Source organism: Rhinopithecus bieti, unplaced genomic scaffold (genome assembly GCF_001698545.2).
Source record: "Rhinopithecus bieti isolate Rb0 unplaced genomic scaffold, ASM169854v2 scaffold_40077, whole genome shotgun sequence".
Taxonomy (NCBI): Eukaryota; Metazoa; Chordata; class Mammalia; order Primates; family Cercopithecidae; genus Rhinopithecus; species Rhinopithecus bieti.
In genome coordinates, this window is record NW_016816716.1 from 530046 (window position 1) to 553081 (window position 23036).

The 23036-nt window shown below is 37.6% G+C and overlaps 1 protein-coding gene across 1 annotated transcript in view; it reads left to right on the forward strand.

The window, feature by feature from the left end:
• Window positions 1–18383: 18383 nt before the first annotated feature.
• The window catches only part of MAP2K4 (mitogen-activated protein kinase kinase 4), a 102804-nt gene continuing 98151 nt past the window's right edge, over window positions 18384–23036 (forward strand). The window contains exon 1 of the mRNA XM_017855170.1: window positions 18384–18432. Within this exon, the coding sequence (XP_017710659.1) occupies window positions 18399–18432 (34 nt within the window). The 5' untranslated portion in view covers window positions 18384–18398. The remainder of the gene's footprint in view (window positions 18433–23036) is intronic.

A 23036-nucleotide genomic window follows, 5' to 3' on the forward strand; every position in this document is an offset into this window, starting at 1 on the left:
ACTCCTGACTGGTGGGTGATTCTAACAACCTGGAATTGCCAACTTAGGGTGGCTCCCTTTTGATAAAGTTTCAGAAAGTTGAGGTAAGGAAATCTAAAAGAAGTAAACCAGCAGGAAATAAATCTTGGGGTACTTGTTCTGAGTACAGTGAAAATACAAATTTAGGGCAGGTTTAGATAATGCATTAGATGTTAGAGCCATAGTAATTTACTATGGGTAGCTGCGGTTTAAGGCACATGCCAGAATTTTGAGGTTGGAAGTTTCAAGGTGTCAGACAACTAGACCCTTCATGCTTGTGACAAAGGAAAGACTTTGTAGCATGGTCTATGGGCATGACTCAGTAAGGCAGCTCTGATTTTCTTTACATTAGTGTGGGTTCATATTGTAGTTCATAATGCACTTTCAGCAGTACAAAAATCCAGAATGTCCAGGGAATCAGAAGCAACTACTGAGGAGGTAGGAAACTACTTATGTCCTGCACCACCCCTCTCTGATTTATATCATCAACCTAGAGGAATGGGAATGGAGATAACTACAAAACCCCGTAATGGCCATACACGAGCGAAGTTAGATTTAGGCACACTGTTTTCAAACCCTTGAGATAATGTTATTTATTTTAAAATGACACCACTAAGGCTCAAGTGAAATGACTTCAGTTTCACAGTTGGAACTAGAACTCTGCTGTCCTAACATGCTCCATTTTGTTTTTTACTTTATCAAATACTGTTTGCTTTTTGTCTTTATAAACCCTTACACATCCTAAATAGCCTCTTACCTCACTGTATGTGGTAAGAACAGTAAATTGCAGGTTTCAAGTTATGGCCACATAAAATATCTTAAAATTGAGGTAAGAGGGTGAGAATGAGGGGCAAATGTGGGAATGAGGGTAGGAGAGACCTACAAAGAAAAGGAGGAGGAAAACCCCATGTAGCTTTATTTCTCGTATAGGCTTGCTAGCATTCTGTCCTATGCATTTTGATACTGATTCATCAATGTGAAGAATTTAAATTCTTAAATAAATATTATTCTTCATATTTATTCTAAGGTTTAATTAAACTTACCTGGAGCCAGGAAAATGAAAAGACTCAAATTTACCCCTACTTGCAATGGGGAAAATATAAATGGAGGATCATGTCAAATTAAGCCCCAGGGTACAGATAGTTCACCCAGATATAAAAAAGGGAGGCACACAAGACTTTTAAAATGTAGCCAATTACTGTCAACAGGTTCAACTGATTATCCAGTACTTCCAGAGATACGACTTTAAGTGAATAGGAAGTCAGAATTTCGGAGACAAGGGAGACTTCAAAAATTAAACATATTGGCCAGGTGAGATGGCTCATGCCTATAATCCCATCACTTTGGGAGACCGAGGCAGGAGGGTTGTTTGAGACTAGGCTGGGCAACATGTTCGGACTCCATCTCTACAAAAAAAAAAACACAAAAAACAAAAAAACCCCCAAAATTAGCCAGACATAGTGGCTTGTACCTGGTGAGATGAGAGGATTGCTTGAACCCAGGAGTTTGAGGCTGCAGTGAGCTATGATCATGCCACTGCACTCCAGCATGGGCGATAGCAAGACCCTGTCTCTTTAAAGAAAAATAAAATAAAATGAACATATGTGAGTGAATACTAATGAATATTATAGCATAACTAAGAACTTGCATTTTGTAAAGTTGCGGATATTGGAAGTTTTCCTCACTTTTCCTTCCAACCATCTTTCTCTTATACAAGATTGTTGCTTGTCCCCTTTGCCCATCCTTACCCTTTTGAGTATGAGCTAGTGGAGCTATTTGATACTTTCCCAAATCTGTACTGTAAGCACTAACTTTCTGGCTTTTGCAGGTCTTAGAGGTTTAGACAGACTGAAAAGGCTTCTTACCTAATTTAACTGATTAAGTTAAGAAAGTTACAGAATTGCTAAAGAAAAGGTGAGCCTGTGTGTTCCAGTTAATTTAGCCCTTGCTTGTCAGCAGACTCTGGGCTAGTTACCAAGTATTTTCTTGGTGAGAAATAATGCAGAGAGATGGATGTTTGGATAAGACCCCAGAATTTGTTCACCTGGTCACTTCATAATTAGATACAAAGAACAAGTCTATACTTATGCCTTGAACATTTTAATCCCCTTTCCACCTCTTTTGTAGCTACTTACATAGATTCTGTACTGGTGAGAGAACTTCAGGTTTTGAGAGTTTTTTAGCGCTTAAACTGGGGCTTAGCTTGTAATGTGTTAGAGCAGTCATTGGTGACGTTCTGTCATTTTCAGTCACATATACCTTAACATTTTTAATATGCACTTATTAAGCAATGGAACTTTCTTTTTTACACAACCTTACATACAGATCCAATTGATTTCTTTTTCATATACCTTACAAATTTGTTTCCTTGCTCCTTTCACCATCCATATTACTATTTTGTTCACCTCTTATCTCACCTTTTCACCTCTTTCTTTTTGCTACCTAGTAAGGTATTTTGCTTTAAAGTCATTTGTTTCCCCAGCCTCCTCTCCAGTTGTAGTAGAAGGTGAGTTTTACCTTCCCTTTTCCAGTGGGATGTGGGGAAGACTTGCCTGCTACTTCCAGAGTACCCTTTTCTTCCTGAATGTACTCAGTTCATTTTGTGTGGTAGGAGGCCAGTGGCTTTTAGTTACTTAGGCTTATAAGACCCATATATCTCTGTTTTTCTTTATGAATTCTGTTCCGCTTCACGTTTGGTGGGGCAGCATATTGACCTTCAGTGGTAGAGAGACCAGGGTCAGACCTTCTAGGTTTGCCCTAGTACTTCTTTCCCATGAAGTCTCCGTTCTCACTTCTTCCTGCGTTGTCGTTTGTGTGATAAGGTAGTCAACAGTGGATTACTTTGGTGGTACACCAAAGATACTTTCATGTCAAAGTGGCTACATTAGCATTTTTCAGTTTTTGTACTTTATAGATGGTATCTTCTTAGAATCCTAAGAATTTTGATAACTGGATAGGAAAGACTACTTAACTATCCTTCCTTCAGTCCTGGCTCTTTTTTCTGTATGTTTTGATTGAATTTGTTTAAACACAAAGTTATTGTGACTTTACTTCCTTCATTTTGTTCCCCAAAACAGTAATAAACACAAGCGTAGATAGACCACTAACAAAAAACCAGTTATCCACTCACTAAACTAGGGGTGAAAGAATATTTTGTGAAGGCTTTTGTTTTAAATGGCTTATTTTACTGGGTGCCTCTTACTAAAAATTATATCTGTATACAATGTATGCATAAGGTGGAACCAAATCCAACTGGATTTGGAAAATGTGTTTAGGTTTCTAAGGGAAACTCACAGGTTTTCTTCTTAAAACTTCTAAAGTACTCAGCTTTCTCATTCCTAGGGACACCATCTTTTTTTCAGGCCTATTTTAGAAGAATCAACCCCTCTTCAGCAGTTCATTGTCTTATTGTTTGAAGTTAGCTAATTTACTAGGAAATGTTTTATGTGTGTAAGTTTCACAATTTATGAAGTGCTGAAACTTTTGAATCATAGATGGTAATTAATCATGGGTAACTCTAAATCAGAAATTTAAGTTAGTTAAGTAACTCATATTCTGTATTTGTAGGTTGAAAACATTGAAAAAATGGACAGAACTATCTTAAAGGTTACTGTTAACTTCTAAGGGCTTATATTATAGTTCTTTTATTAAATATATGTGAAAATAAAGATTAAGACTGCAACACAATTTAAACTTGATTTCAGTTTCATAAAATATGTTACATCTACGTCTGACAGAACTAAAGTTTTTAAAGAAAGCTCATGTGTTATTGTTGTCTCTGGTGGGGGTAATGTGATTTGACCTGTTCTTGAATTCGTTTTATTCAAAATTTAATATAAAATGCAATGTCATGTTCCAATTTTGGTTTGTTTGATTTACAGTAAATGAACTGGAACTTATCTTTTTTACTTTAGGCTTTCAGATAAACTTCTGTGAAAAGGCACAAAGTAAGCTACAAATTTTATGATATTATGCTATTTATTTTTTTCATATCCATCTTGGTATTGGGAATGTGTCCACTATTGTTTCAGCGAACTAGCCTTGGCAATTTTACATTCAAAGAGCTTCCATTTTTCATTCTTCCAAATACTAAAAAAAATTATATTCTTGATTGTAAATTGTACTTTTTTCACTTGAAATTGAAATAGCAAAATATATATGGGTATTTAGATGTATATAATATGAAAATATGTATTTAGGTGTAGAAAAGTATATATAGGTATTCAGACTTATCCCTAATTTAAATTACAAATCAAAGAGAATTCACTTTTAAGATCGTGGCGCAGAAAGTATAGAGCTATTTTCAGAGATCTTATGCTTTAAAATTGAATTATTATAAACCATACGTTGAATATATTTGTAATTTTTTTCCTTAAAACAAAACAGTGTTTTTCTCTTGCCTCCCTCACCATCCTTATTCTATATTAGGACACTAGTCTTCATATAATACAAAATAGACTTTCTATATTAAAGTTATAAACCTTGCATTTTATTTTATTTCATTGAGACAGGGTCCCACTCTGTTGTTCAGGCTGGAGTGCAGTGATGCAGTCATAGCTCACTGCAGCCTTGACCTCCCTCAAGCGATCCTCCTGTCTCAGCCTCCTGAGTAACGGGGACTACAGGTGCATGCCACCATGCCTGACTGACTTTAAACTTTTTTGTAGAGACAGGGTCTCGCTTTGTTGCCTAGGCTAGTTTCGAACTCCTGGGCTCAAGAGATCCTCCTTTCTTGGCCTCTCAAAATGCCAAGATTACAGGTGTGAGCCACTGCACCTGGCCAAAAAGAAAAAGCATTTAAGCTTAAATGTCATCTGTATAAAGTACAGTTAAAAAAATCTCATCTCAAGGAGACTACTCTCCAGTTAACATACAAATATACCAAAATGTGATATAGGTCGTTTTGTCTTCTTTTTATTCATGAACTGGAGAAGAATGATGCTTTGATATGTATCATTCTTGAGTAAATTGATTCAAAGGAAAAAAAAAAATTAACCTGGAGAAAACATTTCTATGTTTAAAATTTTTTTGGAATGAGAATGTATAGTTTCTACTCTTTGATTGTTATGATGCCTTTGAAATGTAGTTAGCAAAAATTTATTTCTTGAATGGTTCACCCACAGTGTAACTGTAGCGATCAAGCAGTTAGACCCTAGGATAAAAGTTTTTTTAATTGGTTCATTACTGTTACTCCTCCCTTGACTTAAATAACGGACTAAAAATAATATGATTTCCTGCTCATAGTGAACCTTTATATATGATACATATCTATATGTAATGAAGTTACAACTTCTATTTTATGTTTTAATTTTGACACGTTCACTGTGATAATTTTAGCTTTGACTTTTAAAATGTCTACTTAATATTTAGCCAGACAGTGGTTAGCTTTTATTTGTATTTTAACCTAAAATCTAATTAATGAAAAAGACTGTCTTGTATTTTTGTTCATTTTGGAGACAGGGTCTCACTGTGCTTCCCAAGTTGGAGCCCAGCCTCGAATTCCTGGGTTCAAGTGATTTTCCCACCTCAGCCTCCCAAGCAGCTGGAACTACAGCTGTATGCCACCACAGCCAGCTCATTTAAAATTTTTTTTGTAGAAATGGAATGTTGCTACTTTGCCCAGGCTGGTCTCGAACTCCTGGCTTTAAGCAGTTGCACTTCGGCCTTCCATAGTGCTGAGATTACAGGCATGAGCTACCACACCTGGCCTGACTTTTTAAAAATTTTAATTTGTATTCACATTATTGTTCTTTTATTTAACTTAGTTCTATTGTAGATATAAAACAAGAGAAACATTGATTATAGTAAGATTGTATATACAGTGTCTGTCAGTAGCTTTCTATGTGGATTAAAAATGCCTTTGTTCTAAATGGCTCTGTTTTTGTCGTTATAGAAATGATAGGTTTGCAGTTCGGCCTGCTTTGATACATATGGAAGAATTTAACATTGGAGGCTTGGGACAGCGGAACCTATCAGAACTTAATTATGTGGTGGAGGGGCATACGTATTCCCACTTTGATTATTCACCTTGATTGCCCTCACCATCTCTTAATACTGTGGCTGCCTTCTCCTCGCTTTTCACATCTCTCTTTTTATTTCTGCCTCTTCCCGTTGGAAGGCTCCTCTTTATTTTCCAGCTTTTGGGATTCAACACAGTTATTTATATACATTCATTCACGAATCACATATTGGACACCTAGAAACCATACAGTAAGCGAGATTCTTGGTACAGAAATGAATACAGTACAGGAATAGGCCCCTGCCCTTAGCAGGGCCTACACTAAGCTCATAGTGTAGTAGACCAGAGTTGATCCTTCATTGATTACATAAATGTTCAACCCCTGATGTTACATACTAATTGATTTTTAGCTGGAACCAGGGTGAGGATGGTGCAGGAGTGGATCTGTCCTGGGCACCTTTGATCCTGCTGTTATCTCATGAGAGAGAATGAGCATAAAGGGTGCTGAGAGTCTCATGATAACTCTTTCTTAATTGAACACCATGTCTTAGGGATCCAGCAATGGGCCTACCCTACTTTGGAGTTAAGCAGATGTGTCTGTGCTGGCTCAGACCTCAGTGAAAGACTCAGGGAATGGGAGTGCACACATCAGGGAGGGGAGCTGGAGACTTGATAGAGATGGCCAGCCCTAAGTTGACAGTGTGTGTTTTTGTACTATCAGTACCTATATTTTAGTATAAGTTCTCAGTTGCTTACATATATTAACACTTCTAAATCTGGTCCTGTGATTTGCATGACTTAAAAAATTAAAAGTGCAAATCTGTAATTTTTGCAGACAATCTGCTGGTTTGCTCTGGAATACAGACATTAACTCTGTGGTAAAAGTGGTCACTCATTTCTTTAAAATTTGGCTTGGGCTGGGCACGGTGGCTCATGCCTGTAATCCCAGCACTTTGGGAGGCCACAGCAGGCAGATCACCTAAGGTTGGGAGTTCAAGACCAGTCTGACCAACATGGAGAAACTCTGCCTCTACTAAAAATACAAAATTAGCTGGGTGAGGTGACACATGCCTGTAATCCCAGCTACTTGGGAGTCTGAGGCAGGAGAATCGCTTGAACCGGGGAGGCAGAGGTTGCAGTGAGCTGAGATCGTGCCATGGCACTCCAGCCTGGTCAACAAAAGCGAAACTCTGTCTCAAAATAAATAAATAACTCCATCTCAAAAAAAGAAAATACAAATGAAAGTGAAGACTTGAAATCATCAAAGGACTGATTTCTCCACTGTTGGGCACACTGTATTTGTGGAATCTCCACTTTTATTCGAAGGATATTTCAGAATTATCAGATAAACTTATGTTTAATTTATTAAAAAGAACTATATGTCATACAGTAGTTGTAGGAAGGTATGGGGCAAAAAGCACAAAATTAGATATTCAAGTCTGATAAGTCTTGAGTACTGGCTTCTTCAAATGCTCAAATCTATCACAAATAAAAAAGATTTGTTGTAAGATGATTCTGATGACTAATGGAAGCTCTGAAGGATTAATTTTTTTCATTGTTTGACTTCACGTAGTTTTGCTCTTTTATTGCTACATCACTCTCTTTTAATCACTTTATTACAGTTGCCTGTTACAAGTCAGTGGAGTTTTATTGGAGATGTGTGTGTATATATTTACATGCACAAATAGAGATTACATATTTAATTTGGGAAACAGATTTCTATAAAATTCAATAAAATTCACTCTGCTCCTCACAGTCTTCCTTTTATAGATTATGGTTTATGCATTTATCTACTCTTCAGTTTATTTTCTAAATATATGTTTATTTTAGATAAAATAAACTTCAAGTTATATTTATTTAAGACCATAGTGTCATGTTTTCTTTAATACTGTTGGATCATTGAATTTTTCTGAAGTCTGAATGTAAGAATACTTTAGGGAAAAAAATATTTTTCCGTTTGTAAATGTAGAGTTATAAGTGTAGAGGTCCTGTCTTAGAAAGTTGATTAATTTATCAGTTATTTGAAGATAATGTTTTTGTACATGTAAAGATATTTATATAATTTATGACCATATCCCACTGACTTTAATGAGCTAACCTGTGAACACAGTTGTTTAGAATATGACTTACTTGCTTTATAAAACCAGTTTTTCATTTTTTTTTGAGGAGGGATGAGGATTTGCCTGAAAACATTTTTTTTCACAAGCTACCCAACTACCAAAAAATCGTTCTTCCAAAACCTCCTGATGTTGATTCCTCGTGAAGAGCAACTGAGTTGCCCAACGTGTGCCACTTGTGACAGAAGCCCCTTTTTTAGAAACATAGTTTTGAGAAATGCTTTTGTGAATTGAATTTACCTTAGTGTTGTCAGCATTCTAATTTTTTTTTTTTTTCAGATGAGAATCGTGATTCGTTAAGGATCCTTGGGCATAGGGATTTTCCCCTGAAAGTGCCTAACCGAATTGTGTGCTAATCAGAGTGATAGTAGCTAGGTGTTTGGCAAATACTCTTTTAATAATTTATTTTTCACTCAAAGGTACTTTTAGCTCTTTATCTATCACCATCTTCCCCCCCACCTTGTTTTTTTTTTTTAACTGTAGTATATTATCAGTTCATGGCTGAAGAGTTCTGGAGCTCTAAATATTTTGGGTAGCGTTAAGTTTCTGTAGCTTTGTCTTTTACATTTTTGGTGGCCTTAAAAACTTTGTGCTTTTAAAAAATTGTTTAACTTGGAAGTGTTTGCATAGCAACAGGATGTTTATTTAGAAGATTAGATGCTCCAGAGCTATTGTTCTGGATGCTGCGAATTGAAATTAGAGTACAGGTGGTGGTGGGTTTTGGTGGCACTGCACATCAGTATATTTGGAGGAAAAAAAGGAGGCTTTCTGCAGACTGATTTAAAAGTATCCCTAATTGTTTTTTAAATTGGTAATAATAAAAAGGAAACCATAAAGAGGAAGAAGGATGTTTTGTGAATCTTCCAAGAAATCTGGGAAAGATACAAAGTTTACTGACCTGTTAAGAAGTGTCTGTAAATAATGTTTTGACTTCATTGGAGTGGAATAGAGGAAGACAGGAAAAGTAAGGAGTGGAGGGAAGGTTAAGTTGTTCTGCATTTAAAACTAAGAACTTACAAAATTCAGCTGGTTAAATTTCTAATTCTTCATTTTGTAGCAAAATCTGTAGCCAGGGACAAAAATTACATCATTTGGAAATTATTAAATTCAACTGAATTTGTTAGCAATCCTAAGAAACAAAATGTCATTTATTGCTCTTGGAGGTTTATACAGTTTATATAAGTTTATATATATATAGATAATGAAGTTAGTTGAAAAACGAGACTTGTAGGATTAGCCATAAGCCAGACTAACATCTAATATTCATTACTATATATTGTGGGGACCATGATAAATCGTCAATGGGAAGTCCATCTGCTTGGAAAAAAAGTTTTTATACTAGTTAAAGCCCAGGAACTGTAGAAGTGATATATTCCAGAGTCAGGATTCACCTATTCCTCTCATACTTGATGCTTATACCTTATACTATTCTAAAGGGAATATTGCTTAGTTGTCTTTGACCTTGGAAATGGTGGGAACATGAATTTGTCCTGAAAATGCTTTTTGTTGCTAGGAGAAGGAAGGTTTCTAACAGCTATTGCACCTTAAAATAATTTGGGGATGCTTAATGTGTGACATTTTTGATAAGAAAATAATTAAATAGGGCTTTCCCACATTGCAGAAAGTTTTCATTTATATGCCACTTGAACTTTACTACTAGCAACAAAGGGATGTTGACAAAACTTTCAGAATTGAACAGACACAGAGTAGAAATGATATGGAAAGTTTCCAGAGAGTGTTCCCAACTGAATCCAGTTAAAGTGGTTTTCAATTTAGCTCATACATTTAGGGTGATGGTTTTCAGATAAGGTGTAGTAAATATTTGGATTATCACTACATGGTTTTATGAGTTCCAAATCTAGGCAAAAATGTCCAGTTAATAAGATGCACTAAGAAAAACTTGTGACTTCATCTTGGTGTTCATTTTCTCTAGGTAGAAATGCCAAATGAACATTAATCAGAAAGGAAAATCAAGTGCATACGAACATATTCACTCCCTTTTAGAGAAGCTCTTTTAAGGATAAGGAAAGAGAGGCACAAATGTAACAGTTAACAAATCTGTATCTGTATGTATCTTCAATAGATGGATAAAGATATTACCAATGATAAGAAGCACTGGGATCCTTAAAGATGAATTAAATCTAGAGCCTACTCTGAAGAAGTGTATGTTCTTTGAGAGATTGAGCATGTATAGGGGCTGTGTGGTAGAAATAATAACTCTGGATGTGTGTCAAACCCTGCTCTAAGCACTTTATATTAACTCCTTTAATTCTCACGACAACCTTATGAAGTAGGTATCATAGTTAGTATAGATGAGGAAACTGAAGCACAGAGAGGTTAAATAAAATTTCCAAAGTCATACAGCTAATAAGGGGCAGAACTGTGTGACCTTGGTCTGGTCACAGTTTACACGTTGTAAACCTTAGTGTTTTACTAATTCTTGAAAGCAGTTGGTGCTTACAGGAATGATTTTCTGAATCAAACGGCTTTTGAGGAGTCTTCATTTGCACTGGGTTATGAGATCTGGACCTACCATTTATATCTTGGTCAGCCGTTTATAAGGCTTATTAAGGTTATCCAGTAAGCCTTACTGAACATTAAAGTAGAAAGATTTGTGTTGCTATGAAGTTAGGAACACCGGATCTGCCACTAGGGAAAAAATGTTTGGCGAAAACCTAAAACTCTACTGGCCTAGAGAGATAAAAGGAATAAATTGCTCCAGGATTCTCGAATGACTTATGTGCCTGGGTACAGCTGAAGAAGATTAGTAGGAAGGAGACCTGTGAAGTCAGTGGACAAGGTGGCACAGCCATGAACTCTGAGGACACACTGCGTACAGACTGTCGTAAGGACAAACTGACACTTTTAGCAAAATTTTTATACATCCTCACCCCACTTTCTTTTTGGCAGCGTTAGAAGAAAGAACATTTAATTTTGAAAACTTTTAATAGTAGAAAATTTCAAACGTATACAAAATAGAGTAGTATAATGAACACCCATGTACCCATTATATAGCATCAACAATTACCAGCGTATAACCAATCTTATTCTTCCTCCCTCCGGCTATCTCTACTGAAATACTTTAAAGCAAATTCTGATTATCATTATTTTATCCATATAAATATGTTACATGTCTTCTAAGGGATAAGGACTCTTAAGTATATAACCTTGATACAATTAAATGAACAAAACAATATTACTAGATAGCTACTCAATGTTCACATTTCCCCAAAAACTTTGTTAATGCTTTATTTACAGTTAATTTGTTCTAGTTGAGACCTCAGCAAGGTCTCTGCAGACATTGTATTTGGCTGATATGTCTCTTAAGTTTCTTTAAGTCTGTGGTATTTCCTTCTTCTCTCTTTTCCTTACCATTTATTCATTGAAAAAATTGGTTAATTTTGTAGCATTTTATACATTTCAAATTTGGCTGATTGCATCCTTTTAGTGTTTAACATGTTCCTTCATGCCCTGTTACTTACCTTTAACTGGTAGTTACAGAAACTTGGTCAGATTTTTGGCAAGAACACTTAGTTCATAGGCAGTGCTGTGCGCTTCCTGTTGTATCACATCAGGAGGCATATGATTTCTTGTTGGAGCTCTTGTTAAGATAAACCAGTGGGCTTAGGTGCTGCCAGTGTGATCCATATAGTGTAAAGTTCTCCGTCAGCCTTTCATCTGGTAGTTTTGGCCCATTAACCTTGTCTACATTAATTATTTTCTTAGGAATAGGTTATCTCTCATTTTCAGACATTTGTGGGCTTTGCAGATAGTAGTTGTATCCAGCCAAAAAAAGACAAAATTTGTGTTTGGAGCAAATTGTAGTTAAGCCTTGATCATCTCTGACTTAACTGTGCCAGTGGTGAAGGATATGAAAGTATATTTATATGCACACATATGATGTACAAATATGTATTGGGATGCTCTGTATTTGGATACAGTGAAAACTGGAGACCTGTCCTTTATACCCTGGAACATGAGTTGACCCGTTCATTAGGGCTCGTTAATCTTTGCAGACAATCAAAAGACATGTCAAGTAATAAGATGTTCTCTGGTGAAGTTGAGGAGCCAGTGGTTACGCAAGACTAGTCCCACCAAATGAAGATCAATCCCACATCAGAGTCCAGCTTTTAAAATTTGTGTTCAGTGCTTAGAATGCTCAGACCCTTCAGGGCATTGCCTTCCCAATCCTTGGGAATCAGATTAAGTCATCAGAAGTCAGTTTTGTGAGGACTGGAAGTGGATAGGATTTCTCATCCAAGATTGAATAATAAAAATCTGATGACCTACTTGTGTTTTAATTAGTAATTACCTTTTAATGACCAGTATATTGTCCAGTTGGTGTCATTCACCCTTTAGCAGTAATAATTTCATAACCAGCTTTCCTTTTTTCCTATTCCTGTTCCTTCATGTAACTTTAACTAAATTATTAAAGTCTCTCTCATAATGTTCTACAACTAATTTGCTCTTTCGATTTTCTTTGTAAGGAACAAATTAGAAACATTTCAGTCGAGATTCTTTCATGTACTATATACACATGAAGTAGATAGAATGCAACATATCTTCTTTGAATTCCATTCATGCTCTTGATTATTCTTAATTTAGTCCAGCCTTTTAAAACTTTCAATTTGTAGAGTACATTTATGGGCAGCAAATAGTTTTTTATTGTGTCCACTAGGAAATAAAAGTGTCATTCACATGTTAATGTTTTTGAAATTGGGAGTTACTTAATGAGGGTCAAAAGAAGCCATTCGGATGGGAAGAGGAGCATAACATTGCTGATTATTACAGTATTACCTTTGTGTGGAAGATGCCTGCTCATTTTCTACCTTTGTGATTTGCTTTTGTAGTGACATAGTTGGATTTTGATTTAAATTTGACTGAATTGTTACCTAACATTTCTTAAAAATGATTACATAGTGTAATGCAGCACTGAAATGGAAAGTTGGTGAAGTATACAAAAGATCGCCACATGTCTTATGACTCATGGCAGTTAAAATGCCACATATCTTTTCTAAGCCAGAAGATGTCTGACTAATTTTGTGTGATGAAGTTCTATTGTTAGCATTTTCTACTAAAAGCTTCTGGTAACTTTTCAGAGAACCTGCATAACATCCAGTTACACGTTTTGATTAATGAGGAAAAAAAAGAAACAACAGATTGGACCCATCAGGAAATACGGATAAAACACCCTATTGTGTCTCTTAGTGAAACTGTTTGTCCTCAAGATGTTAAATCAGACATTTGAGCTTCGATTCGTTATTTATTGAAGGAATATTTGAGTTCCTATTAAATGACAGGTGCTGTTACGAGAAGAACTGAGTTGTCGGACTCATTAGAATGTTCTGTCAGATTTCCAATGGTCAGAAGTCATGCAGATGGAGGCTAGGCATGGTGGCTCATGCCTGTAATCTTAGCACTTTGGGATGCTGAGGCGGATGGATCATCTCAGGTCAGGAGGTGGAGAGCAGCCTGGCCAACATGGTGAAACCCCGTCTCTACTAAAAATACAAAAATTAGCTGGGTGTGGTGCCGGGCACCGATAGTCTCAGCTACTTGGGAGGCTGAGGCAGGAGAATTGCTTGAACCCAGGAGGTGGAGGTTGCAGTGAGCCGAGATCGTGCCATTGCACTCCAGCCTGGGCAACAAGAACAAAATCTCAAAAAAAAAAAAAAAACCCAGAAAAACAAACAAAAAAAAGGACCGTGTACTGGTAACAGGTTATTATAAGACCTCTCTAAATGGTCTTAATTAAATTAAAATATAAACAAAATTATGTATATGACTTAATTATTCTTTTGCCTTTCTGGATTCCTAAGGACACATCATGGTGAAAAACAGCTATGACAGGTAAAGTAGTGGTATGAATTGTTTGCTTTGAGGATAAAGTAATTGGTCAGTTGGACAAGGTAGTCAGGCGTGCCCTGGAGGGTGGAGAGAAGTCAGCTTGGAATAAAAAATTCACTGAACCTGGGCAACATGGTGAAACCTCTTCTCTACAAAAAATACAAAAATTAGCTAGGCATGGTGGCCTGTAATCCCAGCTACCCAGGAGGCTGCGGTGGGAGTGTCGTTTAAGCTTGAGAGGTGAAAGCCGCAGTAAGACATGATCATGCCGCTGCACTCCAGCCTGGGCAACAGAGTGAAACCTTCTGTCAGAAAACAAACAAACAAACAAACAAACAAACAAAAAACTGTGATTCTCTATGGAGTCGAAAGGAAGGAAGGTACTCTCTAACTTTCCTGAGCAAGGAGGATGTGCTCTTACATGCTCTTTCTTCACTTTTAGAGGATGTTCTTGAAGTCAGGAGTCTGCTAGGTATTTGAAGGACATCTGACTTGATAATCCTTGATAATATTTTCACATCAGTTTGTAAATGAACTATTGATATATGATGGAGAAAAATATATTCATAAACCGTATCTTGCCACTTTATCTCTAATTCACTTGGAATTTGTTTTACTTGTTTTAGGCTTGTTTATGTATTTGGATAGTTATAAAAACCAATTACCAATATTAATGGAAATAAGGAAATTTTTATTTTATATTTTCAGTATTGACACCTTGGGGTGTTTTCTGACACTAAGCAATTCTCCAGTTCTCTGACAACAATCATGTATCCAACAATTGAATTCATTTCTGACACTATTTACCTGGAGTTAGCATTAGATCTCACAAGTTAAAGGACTCAGTGCTTTGAGATTATCCTCACTTAGGAGGCTAGTCACAAATAGGGTGTTCAGGATACTTATACTCCTGCTTGGATGACTACAGATTTGGGGATTCCCATTATCAAACTTGGCCACACCCCCCATCAAGTTTGATAATTTGCTAGAATGTCTTACAGAACTCAGGAAAGAACTTTATTACTGTTACTGGCTTATTATAAAGGTTTGAAGAGCCAAATGGAAGAGATAGGACCTTGTATAGGTCAAGGTATTGGGAATGAGGGGACAGGGAGGTAGCACAGAAGTTCTGTGACCTTTCCGGGCACACTGTCCTTGATTCATTTACCAATCTGGAAGCTCCCCAAACCCTATTGTTACGGGTTTTTATGGAGGTTTTATTAGGTAGGCGTGATTGATTGTATCATTGGCCATTGGTGATTGAACTCAGTCTCTAGTCCTTTTCTCCTTTGCATGGCAGCTGAAAGTTTTAACAGGCTACTCACTTGGTTGTTTTTTTCTGGTGACCAGCCCCTATCCTGAAGTTATATAGGGGCCCTCGGAGAGTTACCAGACACTTGCACAAACTTAGGTATGGCTGAAAGGGCCACATTATCGGTAACAAAAGACACTCCTGTCACTCAGGAAATTCTAAGGGTTTTAGAATCTCTGTGCCCCAAACCTGGGACAAAGGCAAAATGCAATTATATTTTTCATTATACTACAGGTACTTCTGTAGCAAAACTGCCTTACACACAATTGGCCCACAGCTTTGAATCTATCTGGGAAGAACAGTGGTAACCCAATAATGTGTTGTCTACTGGATGGCTGGTTTTTGTGTTGTGAAAAGGATGAACATGTTTTGTTTCCTTGGAGCAAATGGGTACTTACACTAGGAAGTTGTCTTCATCTTATAGCTTGCTTTATTCTAATCTACTTGCTAATGAAGTTCATATAGAATTGAAGTGCAGGAAGAGTTAATTACTTAGACTTATGACCAGTGTGACTTTCTTGTATAGTTAATAACATTATTACTTACAATGTTATAAACTTGCCAAGAAGGAGAAGTCATCTGATTGTTTTGATGTAAGGAAAAAACTCAAACTTTTTTCCTCTGCTTTCACACCATACAACAACAATCAGCATAGAAGACTTTGTGACCAAATATGGGGGATTTTTCCCCACCAGCAAATACGCAATCACTTCTGCAGCAGATACCAGCTGGGTGTCCTCCAGTTCAATTCTCACACTGTTTACCTGGAGATAGTGTCAGATCCCACAGGTTGAGGGCTCAGTCCCACAAGATTGCCCCCACTTCAGATATCAGTTGTTAAGTCTGGGCCTTCAGAACTTCTGACCGTCCAGCTCCCAGTTAGGGTTCCCACAACCCTCCTTTGGGGTTAATTAATTTGCTGGTCTTTCTGAAGCTGCTAGGTACTGCCAGTCATCAGTCAACTCATTAGCATCCAAAAAATACATCACCTTGGAAATTCCAAGAATGTAAGCAGTTGTGTGCCAGGACATGGGGACAAAACCAAAAGTATGTATTTCTCAATACCACATTTGGTAGCTCCTCAATTTGTGTGCTGTTGTGAGTACTTGACCTGTCAGCTGAAATATGGATCCCCTTAGCCCTGTGGCCACTCACTAGAGCTCTGTGTCATTGTCCTTGAGTCAAGAACAGCCTTATATTTCTTTCATTGTGTTGTACACATTTTTTTTTCATATGCACACATAAAAAAGGTTTGGAAGCACTGATTGGAAAAATGTTGATGTTATAGTTATAAAATATGGTTAATGTTTTTATTTCACTTACGGGTGGTGAAAAGTTGTTAAAATAGGGTGATGATAGGCTGTCGTGGCATTTACCAAGCAGGAAAAATAAATGTGATGTGAGACCTGTGGGCACTTGGTTCCTTGCTAGGGTTCAAGCAAGCTGTTCTTCAAAGAGTATCTGATACATGTCTCTGTCTGTACAGTGAGGTCAGACTAGAAGCCACTCTGTGGGCTCTGGGATATAGATGGAAACCAGAACAAGCCTTATGACTTTTCTTGGCATAGCTTTCATAAGTTTGCATGTTATATTCCTTGTTCCATTAGTAAGATCACTACCAAAAAAATAAGCATCAGTTATGTGGATGGTTTTCCAGAAATCCGAGTATCTTGTTCTTGGTACATTGTGAGACAGTAACTTGAAACTGGGGTGCTCATGAGGAGCTTAGTTAGAATATTGAGTTTGATTAGGAGGCAGAGCTTATCAAAGTGGCCTGTGTATCATGAAGTAAGAGACCACTGTTGACTGCTGTACATAGAAAATTTTGTTGGGGTTGATCAGTTTGGGTTTGTGTCTCACTTGTCTTCATGCGATTTCTGTTGATACATTCACAAGTTCGAGGCTTAAAAACACAAATGCCCTTTGGATTTTGCCAGAGTTTTAGGCATCACATGGATTAAAAAATGGTCTGAGCACCTGGATAAAATGCTGAGTACCTTTACTAACTCTTGATATTTTACAAATGTTTCCTCTTCCTGGCTAGAACTCTCAGCACATGTATAGCAGTAGTGCTTCTGTGTGAATGGAATCAGTGCGGGTATATAGCAGATTAGGCTGTTCTTATTAAGGACTGTGAAGGATGATGGTATAAGAGAACTCTTTAAATGAGCTAGGGACAAATTAAGGATTCAGAGAACTATTAATACATTCTCTTCTCCCTTGAACCAAAGGTGGAGATAACTAGCTACCTCCTTTTGGGTATCCATTTGGAACCTTCTCAGAGTAGTTTTGTAATTGTGGAATTCCAACTCTTAGGTTCCCATGAAGTCTACTTGCAAAATCATTGGAACATGGAGTTGAGGTTTAGGGGTTATTTTGGATAAGCTTTTTATATTTTGTTGGTGATTAAAATGTTGTTAAATTTCGCAGCAATTTAAACTACAGTAGGGCCTTCTTGGGTTAGTGGCTCCCTGGGTAATTTTTATGGGGTTGTACTAATCATGACTTGGCCAGAGAGATTTTCAGTTTAGCGTGTGGAATTATATATTTGCTTGTTGGTAGTAGACATCTGGCTCAGAGTCTGATAGAAAGTGATGCTGTTATTGGCTTTAAGTGATAGCTCAAAGGTGTGGCTGGCTGTAGAATCCCATAATGATGGCACTGTGCTTAACTGATGTGAAATAACTGGAGATCAGAGAGGGACTATTATAATCAATGGCATTGGTGGTTAGCTGAATCAGAGAATGGATGAATCAGTTGTGAGTTTCTGTTAATAGGTTTAAAAGGAATATAGGGTGTTTTGGGAGCCTCATTCCATGAAGCTTCATAAACCCCTTATTTTATTATAACTGAAATGAGTTAAATTTTTCTTTTCCTTGTTAGATGAACAGCTTGGAAGTGAGTTCAGGCTTTTAAGCCTTCAAACTCTCCCTGAAGACTTTTGTTAACCAAACAAGGACCCCATAGTAAGAGGTATTCTACAAGTAGAATGCTGCTTTTGCCTTTGTCTAGTGTTCTAAGAATCTGATAGGAGCTGGTAAGCCTTTTGTTGTCAAAGCAGTACCCTTTCGGGAACTGATAGAGGAATAACATAATCCTTGGTATTCTGGGTTAAATTTTTTTTTTTCTACCCAAGAAAAGGACTATGAATTTTTTGCCAGAGGCCAGAAATGCTGAGGGTGAATTATTTTGTTTTTTTCTTTGGCAGGAGAGCCTCTGAGGCCCAAGCCTGTCAGATGAGGAAAATGTTTAATATTTAGGAAGCATGGCTGTTAGTAATCTACTTTTAACCCTAGTTTAGGACTTGGCCATCATAAACGTAGACAACTATCATAATTGATAATAAAGCTGGAATTGATATCTAGCTGACTCTGTTATGCCTAGTAATGTCTTTACTCCTCACAGTGCCCCTATGGGTATCCCATTTGGCAGGTATCCCATTTGGCAGGTATGGCACTGAGGCAGAGAGGTGAAGTCATTTGCCTAAGAGATATAATATAGCTAGTAAGTAGCAGAGTTGAGCTTCAAAACTAGGGCAGTTGGCGCTGCTAGTCTATATTGCTTTTTCTGGTTTCTAATTTAGTACAATTAGGAAGGATCCTGGTTTAGGATAGGAATAGGATTTTTATGGGAAAGTGGTTTTAAACAAATCTACAAAGAAAGCTGAATTCTTTGTTGCTAATATATTTTGTTGGTTTAAACGCTATCAAACATTTTCCAGTTTTCTTCTCTAAATAATTTAATAATTTCTCAATTAGGTTTTAATATGTACTTGTAACTAATATCATAGTAGTTACCACTTTTCATGTCTACTGTTTGCCAACTGTTGTAGCATATTTAAGGTATATTGATCCTTATCACAACAGTACTGCCAAGTAGGGGATTGTTTTTATCCTGGTTTCACAGATGTGTAGTTTACTAGACCACAGAAATATTCCTGTTTTTATTTTTATTAGTATTTCAGTGTTACTAGTATTTTCAGTGGTGATCATTTGACATCTAGCAAAAGAACTTTCTTCCCTATTCCTACCCTTTAACTTCCTTGTACTACATTTCTTTTTTTTTTTTTTTTTTTTTTTTTTTGTGACAGGATCTCACTATGTTGCCCAGGCTGCTTTTGAACTCATGGGCTCAAACAGTCCTTTTGCTTTGGCCTCCCAAAATGCTGGGATTGTAGGTGTGAGTCACCATGTCTGGCCTCACATTGCTGTTTAATTTTTTGGCAGAATGCCCAACGAAACAGTCTTTGTGGAGGGGTCAGCTGCCTTATCTATTGTTCACCTCCACTGCCTGGCATAGTAACTTGTTTGTAATTGTGGTATTTCTGCACTTGTGTAAAGTATTACATTGGGCTTTCTTTTTTTTTTTTTTTTTTTTTTTTTGAGACGGAGTCTCGCTCTGTCGCCCAGGCTGGAGTGCAGTGGCCGGATCTCAGCTCACTGCAAGCTCCGCCTCCCGGGTTTACGCCATTCTCCCGCCTCAGCCTCCTGAGTAGCTGGGACTACGGGCACCCACCACCTCGCCCGGCTAGTTTTTTGTATTTTTTTAGTAGAAACGGGGTTTCACCGTGTTGGCCAAGATGGTCTCGATATCCTGACCTCGTGATCCGCCCGTCTCGGCCTCTCAAAGTGCTGGGATTACAGGCTTGAGCCACCGCGCCCGGCCCATATTGGGCTTTCTAAAAATCCATTTTACACACAAAACTGTAAAATGTGTTGAAAGTTGCTGTTGGGATATTTACTTGATTTCTTAAATAAACTCAGAACCATCTAGTTTCCAAAATGCTTAGCTGTGTGGATGCGTAACAGTGCTTTAAAGATGAGAGTTCAGAGTTCTGAGTGAGATTTTATGAGTGTTTTAGTAATTGCTCACTCTTAGGTATCAAGAGTTGCCGGCAGGGAGATAGGGGCAATATAATATTAGCTGATAGCAACTCACTTAATACATGGATATATGGAATACCTGATATTGCAAGTGTAACATCTCTTTTTCTTTCTTTATTTCTATTTATTTATTTATTTAGATGCAGTTTCACTCTTGTCACCCAGGCTGGAGTGCGATGGCGCAATCTGGGCTCTCTGCAACCTCCGCCTCCTGGGTTCAAGTGATTACTACTGCCTCATCCTCCCGAGTAGCTGGGATTACAGGCATCTGCCACCGCTCCCAGCTAATTTTTGTATTTTTAGTGGAGATGGGGTTTCACCATGTTGGCCTGGCTGGTCTTGAACTCCTGAGCTCAGGTGATCCACCGGCCTCAGCCTCCCAAAGTGCTGGGACTACACACTACGCCTGACCTAACATGTCTTTTTCTTTTGAGCTTGTGAAATGTTAGGTCTCTCATTACCATAGTAATTTAGAGAGAAAAGAGAAATGAAAGTAAGTTTTTTTCTACCACTTTATTTCTTCATTTCTGAAATTGTTTGACTTTAAAGTTGCACAGTTTGGAATTGTGTGTTACTCATTTCACAACCAGTGATTACAGATAATTAAAAAATTATTCCAGATAATCTTTCTGTTTTGAAAATGAGATAGTGACAGAGAGAGCCAAGGAAGAAATGAGAATTTAAATGACAGCTCCCCTCTCTGCGATGTGATATTCTGAATACTTGCAGGTCAAATACCAATATTCTTAAAGGTATTCTGTGAATGGCTTGTACACTGCAGTTCCAGTTTCCTTTTTGGTGTGGTTGGTTTGAGGGAATACCCTGTAGTGTCAGTGGGTATTCCCTAAAAGGGATTGATTCAGATTGCTTTTTGATTATTCCTTCCTGGCTCCTTTTGCATGTGAGTAGTTGGCTTAAAAGAGCAACTATTTAATTTTTATAATTATTTTCATTAGTTGAATGCTGGTTCTGTCTCACCTGAGCTCGCTTATATGTATTTAGTAGGTCTGTTAGGATGACTGGGACTGCTGGGCCTTTTGTTCTACGTGGTCTTTCATCAAAGAGAATAGACTGAGCTGCTTCACATTTAAACTCAGGGTAGCTTTCCAGGAGGGTGAAAGTGGAAGCTGCAAGGCCTCATAAAGGGCTTAGATTTGGAAGTCATACAGTATTCCTTCTGCTATAATATTGTGGTTGCATCAAGCCCCAGGGCCAGCCCAGATTCACAAGGTAGAGAAATAGACTTTACCTGTTTATGGAAGGAGGAGCAAGGTCCCTTTGCAGATGAGTATGGACTCAGGGAGCTGTGATTCCTTGGTGATTATTTTTGTGACAATCTACCAAATAACCCACAGTGAACTCATCATTATATCGAAAAGGCTATACTCTAGAGGCAACTATTGTAGGTCCTTCAGTGATCTTCATTACCATGAACAATAAAGTACTTTGCTATTACTACAACAGATGTTAAACAAGGGCTCTCGAATATGGTGATATCAGTGGTGTTGAAGATAGGCGGATTGGCTAAAATGTTGTAGAGATGGTCTCCATTCTTACAGGCTGGGCGGGAGGATTCGAGTGATTCTAGTTCTCTGATTCTGACCATACAGGTAACAGAATCTTGCTTTCCTATGATATAATGAAACAAAACAAGCCCATTAGATGGGGGATGGGGGAGCAGTGAAATGTTGATAAGACAAACAATCTACTAATATTTGTAATTTAATATATATTTGTGGAACTGCTATTTTGTCTGAGGTACTGTTATAGGTGATTTGCAGAGTTCAAAGATGAATCAAGGTAGTTAAAATTTTAAAGCAGAAAATTGTTTACAATTTGATGGAAACAGACTTGAGGATGAGAGAGGATGGTAAGGTGAGCCCAGTGTAAATAGTGTTTCTCCCTGAGGGCCAGACTGATGTTTTTGGAAGCTAAATAATGCTGATTGTTAGTAGAGGAACTGACACCTTTTGCTGTTCTGTAAAAGGTGAAGGAGGGATGTTTTTGGTAACCTAGATTGCAGAGATTCCATAGATTTTGTATTGAGTAGTGAACTCTCAACTGCCCTGTTGGGGTTTTTGGCCAAGATCAAACCAAACTATGCTCAGCTTAGCTGGATGTGGAAAGCGATGTTAAAAAAAAGGGTTGTATTGCTTGAGAAGTTGGTGGAGGGAGAATGTTTAGGGCTCTTTATCATCTTGTTTTTAAAGCTAAATAAACCTAGAAAGTGTCTTCCCTCCAACTTCAATATTCTGTGAGTCAGTGAGTTGCTCACAGTTAGACAAAGGATATTCCTAGGCCTCAGTGAGTGTGGATACACTTGACCAAGTCCCTTTCTACAGGATTATAGTTCTTAATATTCTTGATGATTCCGTGTTTGGGAGTGCTTTTCTCATGAGAAGTTTGAGGAAGACACTGTGCAGATGCTTTGGAAAGCTTGTTTGAATGGTGCTGGCTGTTCTCTTAAGGCAGAGTTTTGAAACCAGAATTTCAAGGATGATTCTGACAGCTTGTTCCCCTCAGCCTTGGAGTGACTGAGTGGGGACAGGACTGCTCAATGCCTAGGCTAGCCTCTGGGCCAGCTGCGGTTCTAATTTTCCCAGCATGTTGAACAAGTGTTCTTATTTTCCAAACAAGCCATGGCATGAAAAAAGGTAGGCAGTATTGCTTTGAGGGGTAGAACAGTGCTTTGGAAGTGTGATGAGGACAGGTACTGTTTTCCTAAGTCAGGGTCCTTGTTTGCAAACAACAAAGATTTACTCCAGCCAATAATCATATAGACTTAAGTTGTCTGAGGCTGTCCATGTCAACTTTATTCCCAAATCAATAAACATTTGAAAGTGTTTTCTGTATCAGGCACAGATCTAAGGTTTAAGGTATACAGAGAATCCCTCGCAGGA